At 47.8% G+C, this 22278-nt stretch overlaps 1 protein-coding gene across 1 annotated transcript in view; it reads right to left on the minus strand.

The window, feature by feature from the left end:
• The window catches only part of MIPEP (mitochondrial intermediate peptidase), a 133316-nt gene that overhangs the window by 92682 nt on the left and 18356 nt on the right, over window positions 1-22278 (minus strand). The window contains exons 8-10 of the mRNA XM_019936885.3: window positions 19453-19501; window positions 17732-17792; window positions 13567-13619 (exon numbers count right to left, since the gene is read on the minus strand). Of these exons, the coding sequence (XP_019792444.2) occupies window positions 13567-13619; window positions 17732-17792; window positions 19453-19501 (163 nt within the window). The remainder of the gene's footprint in view (window positions 1-13566; window positions 13620-17731; window positions 17793-19452; window positions 19502-22278) is intronic.

Raw genomic sequence — 22278 nt, forward strand, 5'->3', positions numbered from 1 at the left:
GGAGAACAATCCCCCCATCTTCCAGCAGAGGAAGGAAAAAGTGGCCATTATGAACTACAGCAGCATGTTCTGCTCTTCTCAATAAGGCCTGCCCTCCAGAGAGACTCTCTCACCAGAGAGAACATCCACCTCACGCCCCCCAGCCTTCCCATCTCATCAAAGCGGAGGGGACTGGAAAGCACTTGTGAAAGTCGCAGCTGAGACGCAGGGCCCCTAACAGACTGAGACGTAACCAGAGGCCTGCAGGTCACATCTCCTCCGTCCACACATCAGCACCACATCAGCAGGGCTCCCGTAAAACAACAGGGGACACGACCCAGGCCTGCAGGTCCCAGACCTTAGTTAAGCAGAAGCCTCCCGAGAAACCCAAACAGGGGAGACAAAGAGAGCACAGCAAAGGAGAGCTACCTCCAGCCCCAGGGTTAATGGAAAAGCAAGCAGAGCCCGGCTCCTGGCCAGAAAAACATCTAACCTCACACCCAAGCCCTCATTATCTCAGTTCCTTTCACCCAGTATACCATGTCCAACCTTCAACAAAAAATTTCAAGTCATGCTAAAAGACAAAAAACACAGTTTGAAGAGAAAGAACAAGCACCAGAACCAGGTTCAGATATGTCAGAGATGTTAGAATTAGCAGGTTGAGAATTTAAAACAACTGTGATTAGCATCCCAAGCACTGTGAAGAAACAAGTAGAAAACATGCAAGAACACATGGGTAAGGTAAGCAGAGAGATGGAAACGCTAAAAACCAATCAAAAGGAAGTGCGAGAAATTAGAGCACTGCCAAAGAAACAAAGAACGCCCTTGATAACTCATCAGCAGACTGGGTACAGCCGAGGAAAGATCGGTGAGCTTGAAGAGACGTCAACAGAAACTTCAAAACTGGTATGCAAAGACAAAAAAGAAAAACAGAGACAGAAGAGGATACCCAAAGAACTGTAGGACAATCACAAAAGGGGCAATGCACACATGATGGGAAAACCAGAAGAAGAAAGAGAGAAAGGAATTGAAGGAATATTTGAGAACCTTCCACACTGAAGACAAACACAAAACCACAAATCCAGGAAGGTCAGAACACCAAGTAGGAAAAAACAAAACACAACACTTAGGCAGATCATATTTAAGCTGCAAAAAGTCAAAGACAAAGAGAAAATCTTCCAAGAAGCCAAAGGGGAAAAACGTCACCTCACCTAAAAAGCAACGGTAAGAATTACATCAGACTTCTCTCCAGAAACCACGCAAGAGGAGTATGGAGTGAAATGCTTACAGTTCTGAAATAAAAACCCACAAACCTAGAATTCTGTGCCCAACAAAATTATCCTTCAAAAGTGGAGAAATAAAGGCTTTCTTGGACGAACAAAAATTGAGGAAATTTCTCACTAGTAGACCAGGCTTATAAGAAATGTTAAAAAGTTCTTCAGGAAGAAGAAAAATAATGTAAGTCAGAAACCTGGAGCCACGTAAATAAAGGAAGAGGGTTAGAAGAAATAAATGAAGATATTAAAAAACTTTCTATTTCTTCTGTTTCATATTTGTTCAAAATAGTAATAGCAATGATGTATTAGGTGATTATAGCTTAAGGATAAGTGACATAATGACAGCAATGTTAGGAGGGACTAGAAAGAGACCCAGGCGCCTGCACTGACCAACAAGCAGGAAGTACTACTGGGAAGGAGACTCACACTACTTGTAAATGGACATGTAAACTTCAGGGCAAGGACTTCAAACAGTGAAAAAAGGAGAAAAGCTGGAATCATATAACATACTCAGTTAAAACCATAAAAGGCAGAAAAAGAGTGGAAGACAAAAAAAAGAAAGAAAAAAAGATGATACAGGCAACAGATAGAAAACAGTAACAAACATGGTAGGTTTTAACCCAATAATATCACTAATCACTTTAAACATCAATAGTCTAAATGTAACAAGTAAAATGCAGAGAATGGATTAAAAAACAAGACCCACTGTATGTTGGCTGTAAGAAACTCACTTTATAGAAAAGAAACACAGTAAAGCTACAACAACACAGCCTATGCATAACCTAAAACATGTACTGACTTGCCCACGACACCTACATACGATAATCAGGCGAAGCTCAAGGAGACAACTTAGCTTGGAGAAAATCATTTAGGTACAGAATACAGGCTTGTATAATACTCCACATACAACTTCCACTCTGTATAAACTAAATGAAACTGTTATCAGTGGTGAAAAGCAAATGGTATTCATTTGAAATGACTGAGAACAAATGCATCAAAAAATAATATAGGGCTTCCCTGGTGGCACAGTGGTTGAGAGTCCGCCTGCTGATGCAGGGGACACGGGTTCGTGCCCCGGTCCAGGAAGATCCCACGTGCCGCGGAGCGGCTGGGCCGTGAGCCACGGCCACTGAACCTGCGCGTCCGGAGCCTGTGCTCTGCGATGGGAGAGGCCACAACAGTGAGAGGCCCGCGTACCGCAAAAAAAAAAAAAAAAGTAATATAAACTCCCTGTTTTTAAAAAAGCTCTCAAATAACATCCCCTGGCTTACCAGTCCCACCATCTAGAGATAACCACTTCTTGTGTATCATCGTTTTATCTGTGTAAGAAGGCTTACGTGTGTGTGTATACACATCTACATGTACAGAAATACACACAGATATATATACATAGACACACATACAGAATCATACAATTCTTATCCTGCAATTTCCTTTTAACACACGTTTTTAACAAAAATATGTTTTCCTGTATTTTTAACAAAAATGTACTTTTAAATACTGTCCGCTTCGGCACATAAAGCTCTGGTCCACAACAAGCACCTGCCGTAACTTCTCCAAAGCGTCCACTCCCTGGTGTGTGTGGCCAGTGAGAGTCCGCACCTTGTAAGCGAGTGTCCCGTCCCTGACACTGTCTGCAACGGCCCACACACGGTGATAAGAGGAGCTGGACTTCTGATCATGTTTGTATCAATTTTAACTTCTCTACAGAAAATGCACCCAGAGCTGTGCAGTCAGCTGCTGTTAGTTGCTGCCAGTTCACCTCCGCGACAAACAGCCCACAAACACCCTGCCAGACAGGTGCAGACCTCTCTGTGGGGTCCATCCAGAAACGACGACGCTGCATAGAGCATGAGATCTCAGATTTTTAAACAGGTGTTGCCAAGTCATCCTGCCAACCCCGCAAGCTGTGAGAGTGTGCACGCCTGCCCTCCAGGCATGGAGGCCTGGGCCCTGGCACCTCAGGCTCCCTGCCTCTCCCTCTGGCTCTGTGGGTCGCTCAGGCTCCCTGCCTCTCCCTCTGGCTCTGTGGGCCGCTCAGGCTCCCTGCCTCTCCCTCTGGCTCTGTGGGCCGCTCAGGCTCCTGCCTCTCCCTCTGGCTCTGTGGGCCGCTCAGGCTCCCTGCCTCTCCCTCTGGCTCTGTGGGCCGCTCAGGCTCCCTGCCTCTCCCTCTGGCTCTGTGGGTCGCTCAGGCTCCCTGCCTCTCCCTCTGGCTCTGTGGGCCGCTCAGGCTCCCTGCCTCTCCCTCTGGCTCTGTGTCCGCACCTTCTTTTCCTCTCTGGCAGTGTGGTTTTGCTCCTCCACCACTTCTGAAATACTTAACCATTTACTTACTGGTGTATCACTCTCAGATAACATCTACTGATCCCGGAACAACACGACGCCACATGCTCCTTCACCCTCCTCAATTCTTCTGTTACACAGAGATGGAGATGCAGCTACACTGATGACCTTGTTAGTTTACCAGGTGTCAGGAGGGGAACAGAGCTAAAGGCCTCTGCTTTGCCACCCTTTCCTGGGTATCCCCCAAGACTGCACTCAGCACAGGCGCAGCCCCATCGGTAGCTAGAAAGACGAGGAGAGGAGCTCAGAAATGCTGAAGACGGGCCTGGCACGGGGAACGGACACAGTCCAGAAGGCAGAGATTCGTTACTTTGGCAAGAGAGGACTCCTTATGGCAAGTATGTCCATATTCCCTAAATTTAATCTACAAAATGACAGCTTACCCACTGTCATTTGTGTGATGCTGCGGATGACAAGTGCTCACGAGGACCCTGGGCTCAGCCTTTTATATATATCTCACCTAACAGCAGAAACAGCCCTACAAGGTCACACTTCTACCCCCATGTCACCAGTACGGAAACAGGTTTACACAAAGACAAGTCATCTCCCCGAGGTTACGACAGGACTGAGCACGAGGGCTGAGGCTTCTTTTTAACTGGATGACAGCAGTCCGGGAGTAAATGACACCAAGAAGAGGCCTGCAGGCCTGCTTTCTTCGGGCCCAGGCACTGAGGTCCCTCCCACAGTGCGTTACCAGTGGAAGTACTAAAGGAGGCGCTACACCTGGATGTTCGTCCTCAGTCACGTTTCCCAATGGTCGGGAGTCAGAGCCCTGAGTTCCCTGCTAAAGCTGCACCCCGCGAACAAAAAAGTGCCGCCAGTTCAGAGAAGAAACCAGAAGGGCAAACGAGCGGCGGTGAGAAGGCGGGGAGCAGGGCTGAGGGCCCGTGTACTGAAGAAGGAACTTCAGGGAGCAGGAAATAAGTACCGTCAGGAACCGCAGAGGTCGGGGTGTTGAGGGCTAAAGCAAGGGACCAAACTGTGCACGTGGCAGGTGGCTGGTAACTCGGAGAGACCATCTGATCGACTGTCAGGGCCACAAGTCAGACGACAGAGACCAGAGAGAGGAGGCATCCGGTCTAGACTGCCGGGGGAGGTTTGGCAAGAAAAAACGAGGACTTCAATCTCTGCAAGGTCATGGGAGGGGCGACTGTCTGTTTCATGACAAGGAATATCTCAGCACCTCTGCAGGCAAAGGGAAGAAGTTAATCAAAAGGAAGAGATTGATGATACATAATAAAGTTAGAATGACTGCTGAAGCAACACCTCTAACGGTGTGAGATGACATTACCTTAGACTTGCACAGTGCTTCACAATTTGCCAAGCACTTTCACATCAGAAGCCTCCCATGTTCCTTACATAATCCTGGGAGACAGGTGAGGCTAGAATTATTACTCAGTTTTACTGGAGGAAACTGAGACTGGGAGAGGCTGGTGACAGCCCAAGGCGGTCTCGGAGAAAAAGCCCCGGGCTGGAAGTTAAAACCTTCACTCTATCTCTTTCTGTGCTTTGACAGCAAGTTTTTTTTCTTCTGGTTTTTGGGGGCCTCAACTTCCTCACCAGGAAAATGAACTATTGGGTTTGCCCAAAAGTTCGTTCAGGTTTTTCCATAAGATGTTACGGAAAAACCCACAAGAACATTTTAGCCAACCCAATACAGTATGTCCCAGGCTCCGCTGATGACCAGACAAATGCACGCAAAGAAGCTGGCACTGTGCCTGGAGAAGAGCAGGCACTCCGTCCATCACAGCGACACTGTCAGGAAGCCTGACTTAATGCTGTGAATTAATCACCTACTATGTGCCTGATGACACTCAGTGTGGAAAGAGTAAGGCCCCAAAACCATACAGAGCACCTAATATAAGTGACAAGGGACGTTAGTGCAAAGGGGATGAAGACGAGGCTGTGTCAGTTCTGTTGGTGGGGGAGGGCATGAGGTCAGGAAGTAGCACGGGGGAGGAGGGTCAGGGAGAAGCACCACGGGGGGAGGGTCAGGGAGAAGCGGGGCGCATGGGAGGGAAGGAGGGAAGGGCATGGGGGAAGGAGAACCAGGGGAGGGAGCGGCTGCACAGAGCACCACAGGCTCAACCACAAAGACCACCCGCCTCACTCAGAGGCCTCACACCACAAGGAAGAGACCCCCCAGGCCGGTGCCCCACCAGGCTCTCCATGACCCTCCCAAACAAGAGGCTATTGAGAGGCCTCCTGAAGAGCAGCCGGAAGGGAGAGGCCCAGAGAGGCTGTGAGGGATTCAGGAAGCTCCAAGGTATTTCCAGTAGCTACACCCCTGCCGAGGCGCCCTGACTGCCTTTGTGCACTCAGCTTACATCCGCAACCCACAGGACGTTCAGCGTCACAGGTCACTGAGGCCCTCCGGGACGCCGGGCTCAGGAGGCAGCACCCCCTCCCCGCCGTGCCCCCGGGGCCACCATGCCGCTCCCCCCGCCCTTGCCATGCCACCTGCTCACAGCATGATCCCAGTGAGAAGAGAAACCACTGCGAAAAAAATGTCCTCCGTCATCTAGAGACCCCCCCCCAAACAAGAGAAAAGCACAACAGGTGACACACAAAACCTCACAGCACGTCAGAGCCACAGCCCAACCTAAACACAGTAAAACTTAAGTGTATTCAGAGGATTTGGTTTCATCACCCAAACTCTTCCCTAGTTCTGCAAGAAGTTTACCGCTATTCGTTGTGAAGGTGTTCCCCTGACTTGAATGCAGGAATAAGAGATCTCTAGATCCTCAGGAGAAACGGGAAGCAGCTTACCGTTCCTCCACCGCGGCTGGGGAGCGAAGCTCAGGAGATTCTCTGCTCTTTTTTCTGGTTAAAAATATGCTACGTGTGGGTCTACAAATTTTCAGTTTTCAGAGAACATATTACAATCAACATGGTAAATGGTATAAATTAGGTCTTTCTTATTAAAAACAATAGAATTTAGCAGTATCTCAAAATCCTCATCAGGAACACTATCATTAAAATAAGTACAGAAATACTAGTCAGTAAGAGACTTTCCACTGAAGAATTCATTTGTTGTGATTTAAGTTTTTTTTAAAAAATCAATGGGGGCTTCCCTGGTGGCGCAGTGGTTGAGAATCTGCCTGCTAATGCAGGGGACACGGGTTCAAGCCCTGGTCTGGGAAGATCCCACGTGCTGCGGAGCAACTAGGCCCGTGAGCCACAACTACTGAGCCTGTGAGTCTGGAGCCTGTGCTCCACGAGAGGCCGCGACAGTGAGAGGCCCACGCACCGCGATGAAGAGTGGCCCCCGCTTGCCACAACTAGAGAAAGCCCTCGCACAGAAACAAAGACCCAACACAGCCAAAAATAAATAAATTAATTAAAAAAAATTTTTTAAATAAAATAAAATTAAAAAATCAATGTATCAGTGTCTCTCTGAAGCACACTCTATGAGTCAGACTTATATGTCAACTTCTGATGCACCTGGGATGAAGGTAAAGAAAGAACTTGGACTTTACTTCCAAAAACCTTGGCACTGAACGTAGTGAAAATACAAAACAGTTCAGTACCGTCAGTGAATCCAGGTTGAAACTGCGGGTACCACAGGCTTCAGTCCCACCCTATTCTATTCAGTAAGTTAAGGCAGGTGTGGGAATCTGTACAGCAGACAAGTGCTTACAGAGGGTCCCTGCAGGACACACACGACAGATAACAGACACTTAGAGGCGCAGACATACATGTGTGACGGCACCGTCAGAGCTATTTTCAACCTCAGCAAAGGAAAATGAACCACACAGAATGTTTCTGGCATCAGGAATGATGTTTTCGGCAGGATCACAGTGTGACAGCTGGATGACACCGTGAAACTTGTAATCTTGAAGCCACCGGGAGAATGACTGTTTTCTCCAGCTAAATAAAGGTAAGGTAGCAATTAAAGAACCGAAAGGTAGTAGGAACCTGTTTCCCTTTCAGGTAACCACACACTGAAAATATCTTTTTCGTCTCTGTTTCATAAAGAACTGGCCATTGTCCGTTTGGTCCTATCTTGACTTTTGACTCTAGAGGCAAGAAAACAGCTCCAGCCAAATTGCCTGGTAAGGAGGGGGCTCTTTTCCTTAATGGTGGAGATCAGATACACGGTTCACTGGAAACTGCTCTTTTTTTCCCCAAGTTTATTTATTTTACTTAGTTTTGGCTGTGTTGAGTCTTCGTTGCTGCGCACGGGCTTTCTCTAGTTGCAGAGAGTGAGGGCTACTCAGAAGCGGTGGCCTCTCTTGTTGTGGAGCACAGGCTCTAAGCGCGCATAGTTGTGGCACGCGGGCTCAGTACTTGTGGCTCGCGGGCTCTAGAGCGCAGGCTCAGTAGTTGTGGCACACGGGCTTAGATGCTCCACAGCATGTGGGATCTTCCCGGACCAGGGCTCGAACCTGTGTCCCCTGCATTGGCAGGCGGATTCTTAACCACTGCGCCACCAGGGAAGCCCTGGAAACTGCTCTTAACACAGATCACAGTACAATTTTATCCTCACCCTAGAGAGGTAGGAAAGGGAACCTTAGGGGAAAGGATGACCACAGTCACGCTGACATGGCACCAGGTGACAGGAACTCATCATAGAGGCTGGAGCCAAATCCCAGGAGAGCAGCGAGACCTCTATTATGACAGCCTCTCACTCAGCTTCTTCAGTTCCATCAATACGTAAAATCAAACAGCCACACGTGAAACACAGAGAGCATAACCAACACAACTGGGGGGGGAGGGGCACGAGATCCACGTTACAGGAAGACAGGAACCAGGGAAATGACCCCACGTGAAGGCAACCAGATCAGCCCACGAGCTTGGAAATCCTGTAGGACCAACGACCTGGTCTCTTTAGCGAGTGGCAACGTGAACAAGGTCGGCTGGGGCATGACGTGTGGGGACCAGCTCTGGAGCAAGAGACTCAGACAGAAAGCCCAGCAAGCCAACTGGGAAGAAACAGACTGGAGAGCATCAAGGAAACAGGGGTGTAGTCGGGGTACGAGATGACGCCCATGAACTGCTGCAAACTTTACTGGGTTCTGGTGGTTCTGGAGTCATATAAGAAAACAGCCATGTACTGAGAGACGGAAAGAATACACAAGAGTGACATGACACAAGGGCTAGGATTCAGCTTAAAATACTTTAGTAACAAGAAGGAAGGGAGAAATAAGAGACCAGTGAAGCTAACATGGCAAAACCCTGATAATTACTTCATCTGGGAGATGAGTATGTGGGGGTTACTTACATTATTCTCCCTATTTCTGTTTATTTTGGAAGTTTTCATTATAAAGGTTTCCTTAAAAATTGAAAGCAACGAGCTCAGTATACATATACTAACAAATAAACTGCACAATTTCACGTATCAAGCAGTTGTATTATCTTGAAACACCACACCATCCTTCTATGGAAGTCCAATGTTTCATGAATAGTTTAGAACACAAAACATTCCTATATCATTATGTGAACGCTCCCGACATTTCAGAATATACCTTGGCAAGGAATAAACTCTACTGAATCCCACATCCCAATGACATCATTCTATAAAACAGCACCAAAGTACGTGAAATGTGATTCACTGAAACTCATCCTTGGCAGAAAATAAATAAAGTCCTCGAGCATTAAAGACAAAAATCAAACACTGGAAGGATGCAGTGAACACTGTAAGAACGACTGTTCCTGAGGGCAGGGGTGGGAGGAGGCTGTGCACAGCATTCGAAACACCTCAATGGACGCTTCATGTTGTTTTCAGTTTTGTCCCAACCACGTGAATGTATTAACTCTTCAAAAATAAAAATTCTAAATAAAATCATTGCACATACGCTTTTCGTAAAGAATTACTTTCACTCTTCCATGAAGAATTTAAAACTTGAAAAAGAAAAAAAATTAAGGTATTTTTGCTCTTGAAGATTCCCCATTAGCTGCTTCTGCCACTGTTTCCCAGGACTCACCTCTCACAGTTTGAAAACACAATTTCCTATCTTTCTAACAGGTTCTTTCTTCTCTTATGCGAACATTAAGAAATGTGAAATAAATCTTAAGGGTTTAACATGTCGGCCAAAAAAAGTCCCTGGGTAACTTGAAAAAAAGCTCAAGTCAAGGAAAGCCCCTTCTGCTTTTCATTTCACGTCAAACCACACATTTTAGGCTTTACTTGCAAGTAGAGGCATTTAACGAGGATTTAGAAATCTTCACTTTGTTCTACCCTTCCAACCTCAAACCCAAACTATTACATTTTCCCTTTCTTTTCTCCTCCACTACCTGCGCCTCTCAGTCTACTCTAGTCAATCAAGATGACTGACACTGCAACCCAAAACTCCATCCTCTGCCTTTTAAGCTTCTCAAAATAGAGGTTTTAAACCCCCCAATTCTTACAATCCCACCTAAAGCATTTCTGCATCCCTTTTCCTGGTTCTTTTACTGAGTTAACAGCCAAATAAGTGAACTGAAGTCCCCTGTGGCTGTCAGGTGGGTTACACTGTGTTCCCGGAAGAGTGGTGATTTCTACTCTAAGAACCAGCCAGCCTGGCGAAACCTCTCAACAAAGGAGCATCAAGAAGACCTCCAGAGGTCATGCTGCCTTCAACAAACCTGACAGACGAAAAATGCCATCCACAAAAATATGTTCACCAAAACAGTGATCACTGGGTTGCTTTTACTACGGATCTCCAGCCACTGGTGTAGACACAGGCTCCAACAACGGCTGTCAGCCAGCACGTTTCCTGGGCCCAGAGCGTGTTCCCCACTGCACTTCAAACAGAGGAGACAGGACAAACGTTGCTCCGCGCTTCCGGGCGTGGCTGACAGTGAGGTCCAGAGGACACTGTGAGCGCCCGGCCGTGCGGCCCTTGGGCTGTAAGCACAGGCCGGGGGGCTTCGGGGACTCCAGGCACAATGTCACATGTAGGGCAGGGCAGGAAGCCGCAGTCTCTGACACAGAAAGGGACCAGGCAGGGGACAGGGTTCAGTTTGGCCGAGGTAACCTGAGGAGGACGAGGGTGGTGAGGGAGAACCAGAGGGCATGTGTGTATCTTTCGTTAGAGCCGCGCGGGCCTTGAGCGACGCTCCAGCTTCATTTTAAAGGCGGCAGTGGGCCTGTGACCTCGAAGACGGAAGGGGCCCCTGTGTGCTGTCCTGCCGGCCACAGGCAGGCTCCCCTGCCCTGGACACGGCCACCAGGATGCACAGGCAAGGTGGGCCCCTGTCCAGTGCAGTCTCTCTCACCAAAAGCTCTCTGATGAGTATTGTTACTCGTTTAATATAGTCATTACATTTCAGATGAGTGTTTTCTCAGAGAAGCTTTAAGGCAGAACTGAACCTCCTTCAAAAGATCTGAGAGGACAATTACAAAGCATCTCTCAGAGGGGACCATTCTCTAGAAGAAGGTTTACAGATGGCCAATTCCACATAATAATGTTATTTTAGTACTAAAAATACAAGCTGGCTGAGGATAAGTCACTTTCCCAGACTGTGTGTAGCACGTGTCACAGGGGAGCCAGGCCTGTCCGGGGCCTCAGCCCTCGGGAGCTCCTGGCCACAGGGCCACGCTGTCCCCGATCCTCCCATCTGGACAAGAAGACCCCATCTCTGTGGTGGGTGCAGAGGAGTCAGAATTCCCACCCTTTGGGGGCTCCGGGATCTCTAAGTACCGAGTCCAGAGTCAGGCAGCAACCTAAAGACTTTCCAGTGGTGCATTTTTGGTATAAATGGAGGACTCACTCCCCTTTATTCAATAGCTTCTGTTTAAGATCACTGTCAAACTTCTCAGGGATCGCACACCCTGATTAATGCATACGTATACTTCATAATTGATTCTATCTTTCCAAGTATTCAAATATCCACATGTAATTTCCACAGAACCACCACTTGGGTATGCTATACTTACAGAGCACAGTGAAATGACAAAAATATCGCTTTTAAATTTAAGGCTAAGGTATTAAAAAATAAGGGATGGGAGGGACTTCCCTGGTGGTCCAGTGGTTAGGACTCGGAGCTTCCACTGAAGGGGACGTGGGTTTGATCCCTGGTCGGAGAACTAAGATCCTGCATGCCACACAGCACGGTCAAAAAAAATAATAATAGGGCTTCCCTGGTGGCGCAGTGGTTGAGAGTTCGCCTGCCGATGCAGGGGACGCGGGTTCGTGCCCTGGTCCAGGAAGATCCCACATGCTGCGGAGCGGCTGGGCCCGTGAGCCATGGCCGCTGAGCCTGCGCGTCCGGAGCCTGTGCTCCGCAACGGGAGAGGCCACAGCGGTGAGAGGCCTGCGTACCACAAAATATAATAATAGTAATGATAAGGGGTGGGGGACATGATGCAGAGGAACACCACATAAAAATCACAGTGGCAAAAATCAGAAAGAAACAAGGACATCTAATTTACATTACTTTCCAATGTCAAAAATACAACGAAAAACTTTACATAAATACGGAACATATTAATAAAAAATTTAACATTCCTGTATGCTATGCCTTTGAAAGGATTTTAAGAGAGAAATGCTATTTTTTAATACAACTGTAAGAACAGGATATGAAGTCTTGCAGCCATAAAACACAACTGTGAAGTAATGTCTTATTGCTAGCGTATCTTATGTTAAGCTATGATATATTCTAAGCACTCACTGTTCATCAGGATCAAATTATTACAGATTCTGAACTACAGTTTACGTGCTTTCCTAGAGAAGGTGACTGATGCTGAACCTGGGACACATGTATAAGAAACACCAGCTGACAAAGCATTATTACCTACAGGTTAGGAGACGCCTATGCTCTGTAAGTAACACTGCTTTGGGGAACAGATACGTAAGGAGAGGCCACAGAGGGGAAAAGATGGGAACTCAGTGGGTCAGCTCTGGGACACACTGACCGATCTCAGGCCACCTCCTGCTGCCGGGGCAGAAAGAACAGGAAAAGCTACGGGTTTCTGCTTCTATGACAAATGCCAAAAGAAACCATTAGAAGAAGCGGCGTGTAATTTTAGTGAGGTGCTTACTACCCTTTGCTTGGTGCTGGAATGTAACGCATGGTAACCAAAAGCCTTTGAAGTTTAATACCAACTGAGGAAGTACATTATCATGATATATGCCAGCACGATTCAGTAAAGGAAGCGGCTCAAAACTTTTATTCTCTTCCAGGACCTGAGTCCATCTCAACTGCATATCTAAAAAATGAACCATAGAGAAAAATGTTAAGGATTTGTTAAAGGCTAAGATTCTGAGATTGTTAAAAAATACATTCCTCTTGCAGATGTAAAGTTGCTTGGGACATAAACATTTTTGTGTTCACTCCAAACAGGCCTCCATATTTTGTGGGTTTACAAGCAAACATAAAAAGGACAGAAATAGGGTATATTTAGGGAAAAAAGCATAGCTGCTAGTTTGCCACAGTTTAATAGACACAGAGGAATACAGAAGCCAGAGGAGTCCCTCTATCAACATAAGTTTCCCAAATCCTCATTTCATTTATATCCTCCCAGATGTGCCAATAACATGCTGACGTGTTCCAATAAAAATGAGAAAGCATAAGAAAACCACACTGGGCCACGCCAAGTACTACCGTATTCCTCTGCTGGTTCAACAAATACGTGCCGAGCACCCACCCTGGGCCCGAAACGGGACACGACGAGGGTTCTAGCCAAGTCCCAGCCCCTCCAGCTCAGAGTCTAGAGGCCTGGACAGCACCCACAGGAAGAGGCGGAGGGGCTGGATTCCAGCCATGCGGGAGATACTCACAAGGTGTAAAAAGGAACGACAGAAGCCACAGAGGACGGGCTATGGGGGAAGGACCACTACAGGCCTGGGGGAGGGGCTTCCCAACCCAGAGAAGTGACCTGAGGACGGATGCTGGCCACTCCGGCACAGGGCCTGAGCTTGAGGGGACGCAGGTTTGTGACGTGGGCACCAAGTGAAGGGACAGTTGCCCAGTTAGCAGGCGAAACGCTCAATACATACTTCTTTCTTCCTTCTCACACACGAGTATTTCTCAAAAAACGTACCTCTCTGCACGAATCACACCACTGTAGTAGGGGGGATCCCAGGGCATTAATTCCTGCAAAGGAAAAACTCACCGTTATGAAAGCTGTTGACTATTTCACAACTTTAATCAATAATTTAGCCAACTTACAAAATGTATACCTGTTATGATGCCAGAAAAAGGTTTATAAAAAGCCTAAAAATTCATGACTTGGCAGGAAATACGTGCCTTTTTATTTTGACTTCCCTGCAATCAGTGAGTTGAGAGGTATAAAGAAAGCATAATTGCAGAATTTGGGGAAAAGCTGCACAAATGTCATTCTAAAATGTAAACTAATGGGAAGTCAAAGTTGATAGACTAAATGAGCCACGCTGAAATTTTCCCCAAAATGTAACCCGTGGATTAATCCATAAAACACACTGCAGGTAAGATTAGGGAACTAAAGGTGAGACTAGAGTTCTTTCTAAATCTAAGCAAGAAGCTTAGGGTGGATCCCAGAAATGAAAGCAACAATTTAAAACATAACTAAGGCAAAATTAACTCTAATCTTGGCAAAGAAAATATGTCATAAAGTAACACTAGAACAACCATTTTTGACCCCTGGTACACAGTCCACAGCACGGGGACTCGCAGGGCTTCCCTGCCCCCCCACCCCCGCCGGCCTCCTGCTGCTCCTCCACCGCAAGGCAGACCCCTCCCTCCGGCCTCTGCCCAGAGGGCTCTTCCTTGGCTGTCGCCAGCCCCTCACTTCTTCAGGGCTGCTCCAGTGTCATCTTCCTGGGGGGGAGGGTCTTCACTGCCCAGCCCCTGTAAGACAACAGCCTCCACCCACTTTTTCTGCACTGTTTCCCCCACAGTCCCTATCACCACAGGACTAGCACGATGCTGATTTTTTTCATGTGTTTACTATCTCTTTTCTTCCCCTATGACGTAAGCTTCATGAGGGCAGGGATTTTGTTTGCAATTTTCCCGTTGTATCTTGGCCCCTGAATTCTGCTTGGTACACAGTAGTCCCTCAAGAGTTATCTGTTGAATGAATCAACAGCATCTCCCAGACAGTATTGCTAAATGCACTTCAACTGCAAAACAAAATACCTGGCACTGAGAAGAGCTCCGTGAACGAGGCTTCCATCCTTATTACCAAGGTCCTTTAAAGGTTCAGTTTAGACATTATCTCCTCTGCGGACAAGGTATTCTTTCTCATGCGCCATGCTCATACTTTTATCAGGGAAGGGAACCAAGGTAAGACATGGAGGTTTCCTTTCTTGCTGCCCATGAGCTCCTGAAGGGCAGGGACCGCATCCCTGGGACTCTGGCCCGAGTGACCAGTTCCTGGCACTCATGGCCTCCAACAGATGACTGTTTACTAACTGCTACGTGCCAGACAGAGCGCAGGCTCTAATGCAACGGAGACAAGACACCATCCCTGTACCAAGAGCTGACAACAGTCCAGGCAGCAGGAAGACAAGCAGCCCGCCAATCAGAGAACAGTGTGTCACGTGTGTGACGCTGTACCACGCCAAACAGCCCACCATCCCTGTACCAAGAGCTGACAACAGTCCAGGCAGCAGGAAGACAAGCAGCCCGCCAGTCAGAGAACAGTGTGTCACGTGTGTGACGCTGTACCACGCCAAACAGCCCACCATCCCTGTACCAAGAGCTGACAACAGTCCAGGCAGCAGGAAGACAAGCAGCCCGCCAATCAGAGAACAGTGTGTCACGTGTGTGACGCTGTACCACGCCAAACAGCCCACCATCCCTGTACCAAGAGCTGACAACAGTCCAGGCAGCAGGAAGACAAGCAGCCCGCCAATCAGAGAACAGTGTGTCACGTGTGTGACGCTGTACCACACGAAGGGTGTTAAATCACAGGGGAGGGCAGGAGACATCTGCAGGAGACAGAGCCTGAGCTGGGCTGTGAAGAACGGGAGCACGTAATCCAGGGGTACGGCATTCGCTGGCACATAAGCGTCAGTTACGACGTAAGAATAAAAGAAAGCACAGCATGGCAAATCAACTATACTTCAATAAAAAATAAATAAAGTAAAAGAAGGGAAAGCAAAGCAAAAAGTACGTGAAAAGAGCACACGAGCATCACGCGGCTGTCAGTAGTGAGCGGAGAACACCGACCGGGCTCCCAGGCAGAAGAGGAGGACGTCCAGGAAAGATGACGAAGGGCTGGGTGGGAAAGCCAAGAAATGGGAAGGTAAATCTAATAATTACCTGAAAATGTTGAACAAAAGAGTGCAAGGCCCAATCAGTGTTTTAGAAAAATCCCTCTGGCAGCCCTGCATTCATTCATTCCCATTCCCAGTAAGTGCACAGGACCTTCTCCATATCCAACGTGGGCCAGGCACCCAGCAAAGCAGTTGGAATGCAGGACAACCTCGAGGGGAGCAAAACAAAAGGCTAGAAAACCAGTCACTGTCGTCTTGGGGAGAAGGAATAATGACCTCAGCCAGGGCTGTGGCAATGGGCACAGACAGGGGACAGAGTTCCCAGGAAGGCAGAAGCTGCAGGCCTCGGGACCTGACACTACGGGCGGGGGCGGGTGTCAACACCCGCAGGGATCACTGACACACAGCTCGTGGCGCTCGAGAGCCTGCCTTTCTACCAAGCGCCCAGGTGCTGCCTTCCAGGGAGCAGTCTGAGAACCCCTGGTCTAGACTTAGTCCAGGGTCTGGCTAGGGGAGCAGGGTGAACGGTGGCACCTTCACCAAAACGGGGGCTTCAGGAGAGAAGAAAGGGCATTTCCCAAACATCCTCAGAACAGCCAGCATCAGTAGCTACATAACATGTCCGGGGCTTCCCTGGTGGTACAGTGGTTAGGAATCCGCCTGCCAATGCAGGGAACATGGGTTCGAGCCCTGGTCCGGGAAGGTCCCACATGCCGCGGAGCAACTAAGCCCGTGCGCCACAGCTGAGCCTGTGCTCTAGAGCCCGCAAGCCACAACGACTGAGCCCCCGAGCCACAACTACTGAAGCTCACGCGCCTAGAGCCCGTGCTCCGCAACAACAGAAGCCACCGCAATCAGAAGCCCACACACTGCGACGAAGAGTAGCCCCACTTGCCGCAACTGGAGAAAACCCGTATGCAGCAACGAAGACCCAATGCAGCCAAAAACAAACAAACGAACAAAAACACGTCCAGGGAGAACAACTTCGAGTCATATTAATGAATTAGCTTTTGGCAACACACTTCACCTTTTCTGTTCCTGTGCTCACCAAGCTAAATTCTGACCCATGATCTAGTTTCCTAAGTGGACCTACCTACGAAGCCAAAGTGGGTGGATGGCTAATCCTAGTTACTCTGCTAGATACAGCTCTGACTACCACTTAACAATCTCACATGCTGCTCCAGAAATCAGTGACTACGACAGAATTACTCCATTTCATGGTTGGATCTGGGAAGCTGGTGAAGACCCTGCTCAGCAGCCACCAGCAACCAAGAATGACCACCACCAGCAGCTACAGGACAGGGGTCCAGACAGCCCAGCAATCCCGCGGCACCCCGAGCCCTAACACCTGGGATCTCATCCCTCTTCAGGGCGCCCTCTGGCCCTAAGGACACTTAGTCTGACTGGAAGAATCATGTAATCATTTGATCTTAAGATTCAGTGTTTTCAAGACGGGTTACACTTTGTCAGTCAACACTGATCTACTTAACTGAGCTCCACAGGTTAGCAAACAAACGTGTCAACTGCAAGGTGAGCACTGATGCTGAAGCTGCCGCCGGCCAGGTCATCCCCCCCCGAGGCCCCAAAGGTGCTTCGCACAGAGACGCCGACTCTCCACAGAACAGAAGCAACGTCTGTGCGAGCAGGTATCAGCACAGGGCGTGCTGACAGACAGTGCGTGTGTGTGCGTGAGAGAGAGAGACAGAGAGACAGAGAGAGACACAGAGAGAGAGAGAGAGAGAGAGAGAGAGAGAGAGAGAGAGAGAGAGAGAGAGAGAGAGAGAGGGAGGGAGGGAGCAACCAACCCACAAAAACACTGGATTTCCTGGAATGCCAGACTCGGACATTTGGATCAAATATTTCAATACTTTATTCCCCAAATCCAAGGATCAGAAACAAGACTATATACACCTTCAGCAAATCACAAGAAAGTTCTAGAGTCAAAAGATAAAGACCTCAGCTGACAGACTGTTTATATTATAATAAAAATATCCCAAGATGGTCACTTACAGAATTTTGAGCATTTAGTTTCATTTTCATCCCTCGTATCATCTCAAAATCTTTCATAGTTCTGTAAAAGAGGTTTATCATTAATTGTTAGGACAAAATTTTCATAATTACGTTATAAAAGAACTAGTCTGCTTATGTTACTTTCCAATATTCATGATAAAATTAGAAGTAATGTGTAGTGCAAATGCAACCACTATTAACCAAATTCTACATGTGCTAGAAGAAACAATAATACTGACATCAGTAAATTGCTACAATTTCTACCTTAAAAAGCGCCTTGGCAGAGGTATGTCTTGAAAGTACGAAAAGCCTGGAAAAACTAGCAGTGTTGACAGAAACATGCGAAGTGCAAGGTGTTAATCAGTAAACTTTAAACCACTGCTTTTTTGTGTGTTTTTTTTTTTTTTGCGGTACGCGGGCCTCTCACTGCTATGGCCTCTCCTATTGCGGAGCACAGGCTCCGGACGCGTAGGCTCAGCGGCCATGGCCCACGGGTCCAGCCGCTCCGCGGCATGTGGGATTTTCCCGGACCAGGGCATGAACCCGTGTCCCCTGCATCGGCAGGCGGACTCTCAACCACTGCGCCACCAGGGAAGCCCTAAACCACTGCTTTTTGCTACACCTTAGAAAAGAGGCTAACAAATTACTTCCTATAAAAGAATATTAACATAGATTATATTTAAGATTGCTAGTCGTCATTTTTCCCCTACCGAAAACCTCCAGCTGGGCAATGATCAAATACGTACTTTGTATTTGCAGAATGTAAAACTTCTGTTAGAATGAACTCCTACATGCCACTATAAAAGTCTGAAGGTACGTCTGCTCAAAATATAATCTATAGCTACGTACAAGTGAAAAAGAAGAATGTTTAACCAGCAAGGCAAAGTAGAATCAAGTCTCAAATAACTGCACAATCAACACTACTTCATTATATCAAAGCCACAATAGCTCACTGCATTGAAAGATAATTTTAGAATTTACAAATATAATCCAAATTGGAGAGGACTGTGTTCTAAGGCATGAGTTTATAACAGAAAATGGAAATTGGAGCTAAAATTAACACGCTGGTGCAGTCAGGCAGCAAACGAGGTTTTAGGCAGTGCCACAGGAGAGATCACGGTCTCTCACAAACGTGCCATGCCTCGTCCTAGAGCCAGGATGTCTGAAGGCTCCTGGGGGGCTGGCCCCCAGAAAGAGCACTACCAGAGTGGCCCTGAGGACGAGGGCCAGCCCAGGGTGCTGGGCAGGGAGAAGGCAGGCAGTTGTGACAGAGGGACCACTGAGAGCGCTCTTAAAGCACACAGCAGGGCAAACAGATCCGTCTACCATCCCCACCAGCCACCCACACTGAGGCCGAAAGAAGAGAAATACTACATTTCCAGCTGATGATAAAACTGATAGTACGAGCTAAAATATATAGTTTCAAAAGGTCTGGGAAATTTTAAGAAGTCCCTATCAATGATGAGTTCCGCAAGTCGGCTGACTGGTTCATCAGAGGGGACGGCCCAAGTTTCCGAGACTGTCACCTTCGGGGGACGACTGCACTTTCAAAGCAGGGCTCACTGTTCATCTAATCTCTTGAATAGTCCACAGATCTGACGCAATATTCCAACACTTATATTCTTAACAGCTCACTTACTAATTGTTTTTTTATAAATCAAGTCTTAAAAAAAAAAACCTAAATAAATAACATGTACTCTAAAGAGAATACAAAAACGAACCTTTCAGAGAGTTTGTCAGATAGCTTCTCAAGGAACTGCATGACAGTCTCTAAAATGAAAATCCAAAAGAAAATATCTTTAACTACATAAAATAAAATGTACATGCCTGTTAAAATTATAATGCGGTGATCGTAAGTCCATACACTACGACGCCTTTAAAGTGAGGCTCCTCGAAGGAAAGCTGGGTTGCTAACATATGCTAGGCATTTCTGAATGATGATAATCTTTATTAAATAAACGACTTAAACTGACATAGTAATAATCAAAGCCTTAAATGATACCCCAAAATAAAAAGCTAAGGGGAAACGAAAGAAAAGAATCCAAAGGTTCAATCTATTTCTATCTATTCATATGTTTAAGGGAAAAAAATGTCTGTCAGACATGTCTAATTTTTTTCTGAGTTTTCAAGAGATAGCCTCTGATTTGTTCATAAAAATCACTACAACTTAGAAACATCAGATTTAAAAATCAGTGCTTTTCTGGGTAAATTTTTTTTATTTATTTTTTGCGGTAGGCGGGCCTCTCACTGTTGTGGCCTCTCCCACCACGGAGCACAGGCTCCAGATGCGCAGGCTCAGCGGCCATGGCTCACGGGCCCAGCCGCTCTGCAGCACGTGGGATCTTCCTGGACTGGGGCACGAACCCGTGTCCCCTGCACCAGCAGGCGGACTCTCAACCACTGCGCCACCAGGGAAGCCCAATATTTTTATTTTTATATACACAGCAGAATAATCTATTTAGGATCAGTATCCAAAGAAAATATTGCAAAATTAGAACATTAAAAATTTAGGCTCTATTGGAATTTTTTTTTTTTTTTTTACTATTTAAAATACTTCAGCCGTAAGTCACTATTTTGTACAAACCCACAAAGGCAATGTAGTGGAGTTACTGTTGTTTCCCATGATAGGAAATTTTTCATGTGACTTTTTGAATTTAGCACTTTTTGCCACTGTTTAACATGTACAGAGCTTTCACATGTATTTGAGAGTGGGCTGCACACTCTGTTTTTCTATTTTCCAGATGGTCTTTTATATGTTTCAGTTTCTTGTTCAGTTTATCTCTTTTCTGAGTAAAATAAGAGGCTGGGGAAAGGACGGACCTAAACCAGGAACCCAGGGGTCTCCCCACCATCAGTGCTGAACCAGCCCATATCTCGTAACCTGAAAAACGCTGCCTCGTTTTAGACGGTGTTAAGAAAAACAACTGTTATTTAGTTTAAACTAAAGTCTTTATTTCCGGATATCAAACCAGCTAGCATAGAGAACTGTTTTCAAATATATCTCTGTGTGTGTTTTTTATTTCAAAATAACCATTGTTTACTAACTTTCACCTATTTTGCTTTCCTAGCTCTCTTACACATGAAATATCTACCTCAATTACTCTACCTGGATACCGTCATAGTATTCAATAAAAAGGAATGAGTTTGCCGGCCTCGGGCAAGCGCACGCCTCGCTGGAAGGTGACCCGGCACACCTGTCACGTGGGGTCCACCCTAACCTGTACCCCTCCCACCTCCTGCCCCCGCTGTCGACAGCTCACTGTTCCGCACTGTCCACCTCCAGCTTCACTTCCCTCATGAAACTTTCAACAACCATCCAAGCACCTGCAAACTTCCTGCGCTCCTAAAATCCCAGGGCATTGTTCCATATTCTGTGCATTTGGAACTAAAAAGACACTGACCTGTATTAAGGTTTATCTTTCTATGTATACGTCCAAGCTCCCCAACCAAATGACAGGTCACACGCGACACAACTGTGTGCACAGAGTCCAGCTCCAAGACATTCCTGTGCTAACCACCTTGGGAGCCGTGGATCTGCTGGCCATCACCCTGGGTGCTCGCTACTGCGGGGCCGGTGACCTCCAGTGACCTCCAGTCACTCGAGCTGGGGCTCAGTCCCCCCCTTCCCCGGGCCCCGGCTGCCCCCAGCGTCCAGGCAAGCCGACCAGTCTCGTCCCGGCGTGTGTGTGCCCCGCCGTCCATCAGTGTTTCCACCTGCACTGACCAACTGGCACCTCACACCTAACTCAGACCCACTGCGCTCCTGCCCCGACCCCGTCAGCAGGAACTGTCTTCCCGGTGGCTCATGTCCAAGGCCTGGCTCTCCCTTCGGGTGCCACACGCCCCAAACGTGACATCTCACCACCTGCACAGCCGCCGTCGGCCTGGAGCAGCCGCGTCCCTCACTGTGGCTACTGCAAAGCACCTCCGGGTGCCCCTCCCTGTGGCGGTTCTCAGCCCCCTCGGCGGGGCCATGACCACTGAAGTCCTGGCTCAAACCCACCTCCCCCGACGACGAGCCTCGTTCAGCTGTGACCTACCCCCACCCCGCCCCGCCCCGCAGGCTCCCCCTGTTCCTCCTCCCGGCCTCACACCTGCGCCCCCATCCGGACCCTCCGCTCACAGCCTCGTTCACCAGCCCTCGAGGACTGTGCGAGGCCGCACACCTCCTGACACGCGCAGTCCTCCCTTCCCTGTACCACTTTCTCCACAACCTGCAGGCGCCAGGAACAGACCGGACTCTTCCCTTGCTTTTCTGTTTTCCTCTGTCACCTGCACACAAGCAGGGATTCCCATCTGTTCTACTCGGATTTATCTCCAGCGCCTAGAGTAACATCTGGCACACAGCAGGCACTCAGTGCGTATCTGTCGAACCAATGAACTGAAAGAGCCGATGCAGGTGACACAGAAAAAGGGGCAGGTGGTCTCAGGCGGCCTACGGAGGAGCATGAATCGAGAGCCTGCCGCTTCTTAGCAATCGACCCGACCTGCAGTTCCTCATCCGTGAAGTGGATACAACCGTCTATCTCACACGGCTACAGAGGAAT

Source organism: Tursiops truncatus, chromosome 18 (genome assembly GCF_011762595.2).
Source record: "Tursiops truncatus isolate mTurTru1 chromosome 18, mTurTru1.mat.Y, whole genome shotgun sequence".
NCBI lineage: Eukaryota > Metazoa > Chordata > Mammalia > Artiodactyla > Delphinidae > Tursiops > Tursiops truncatus.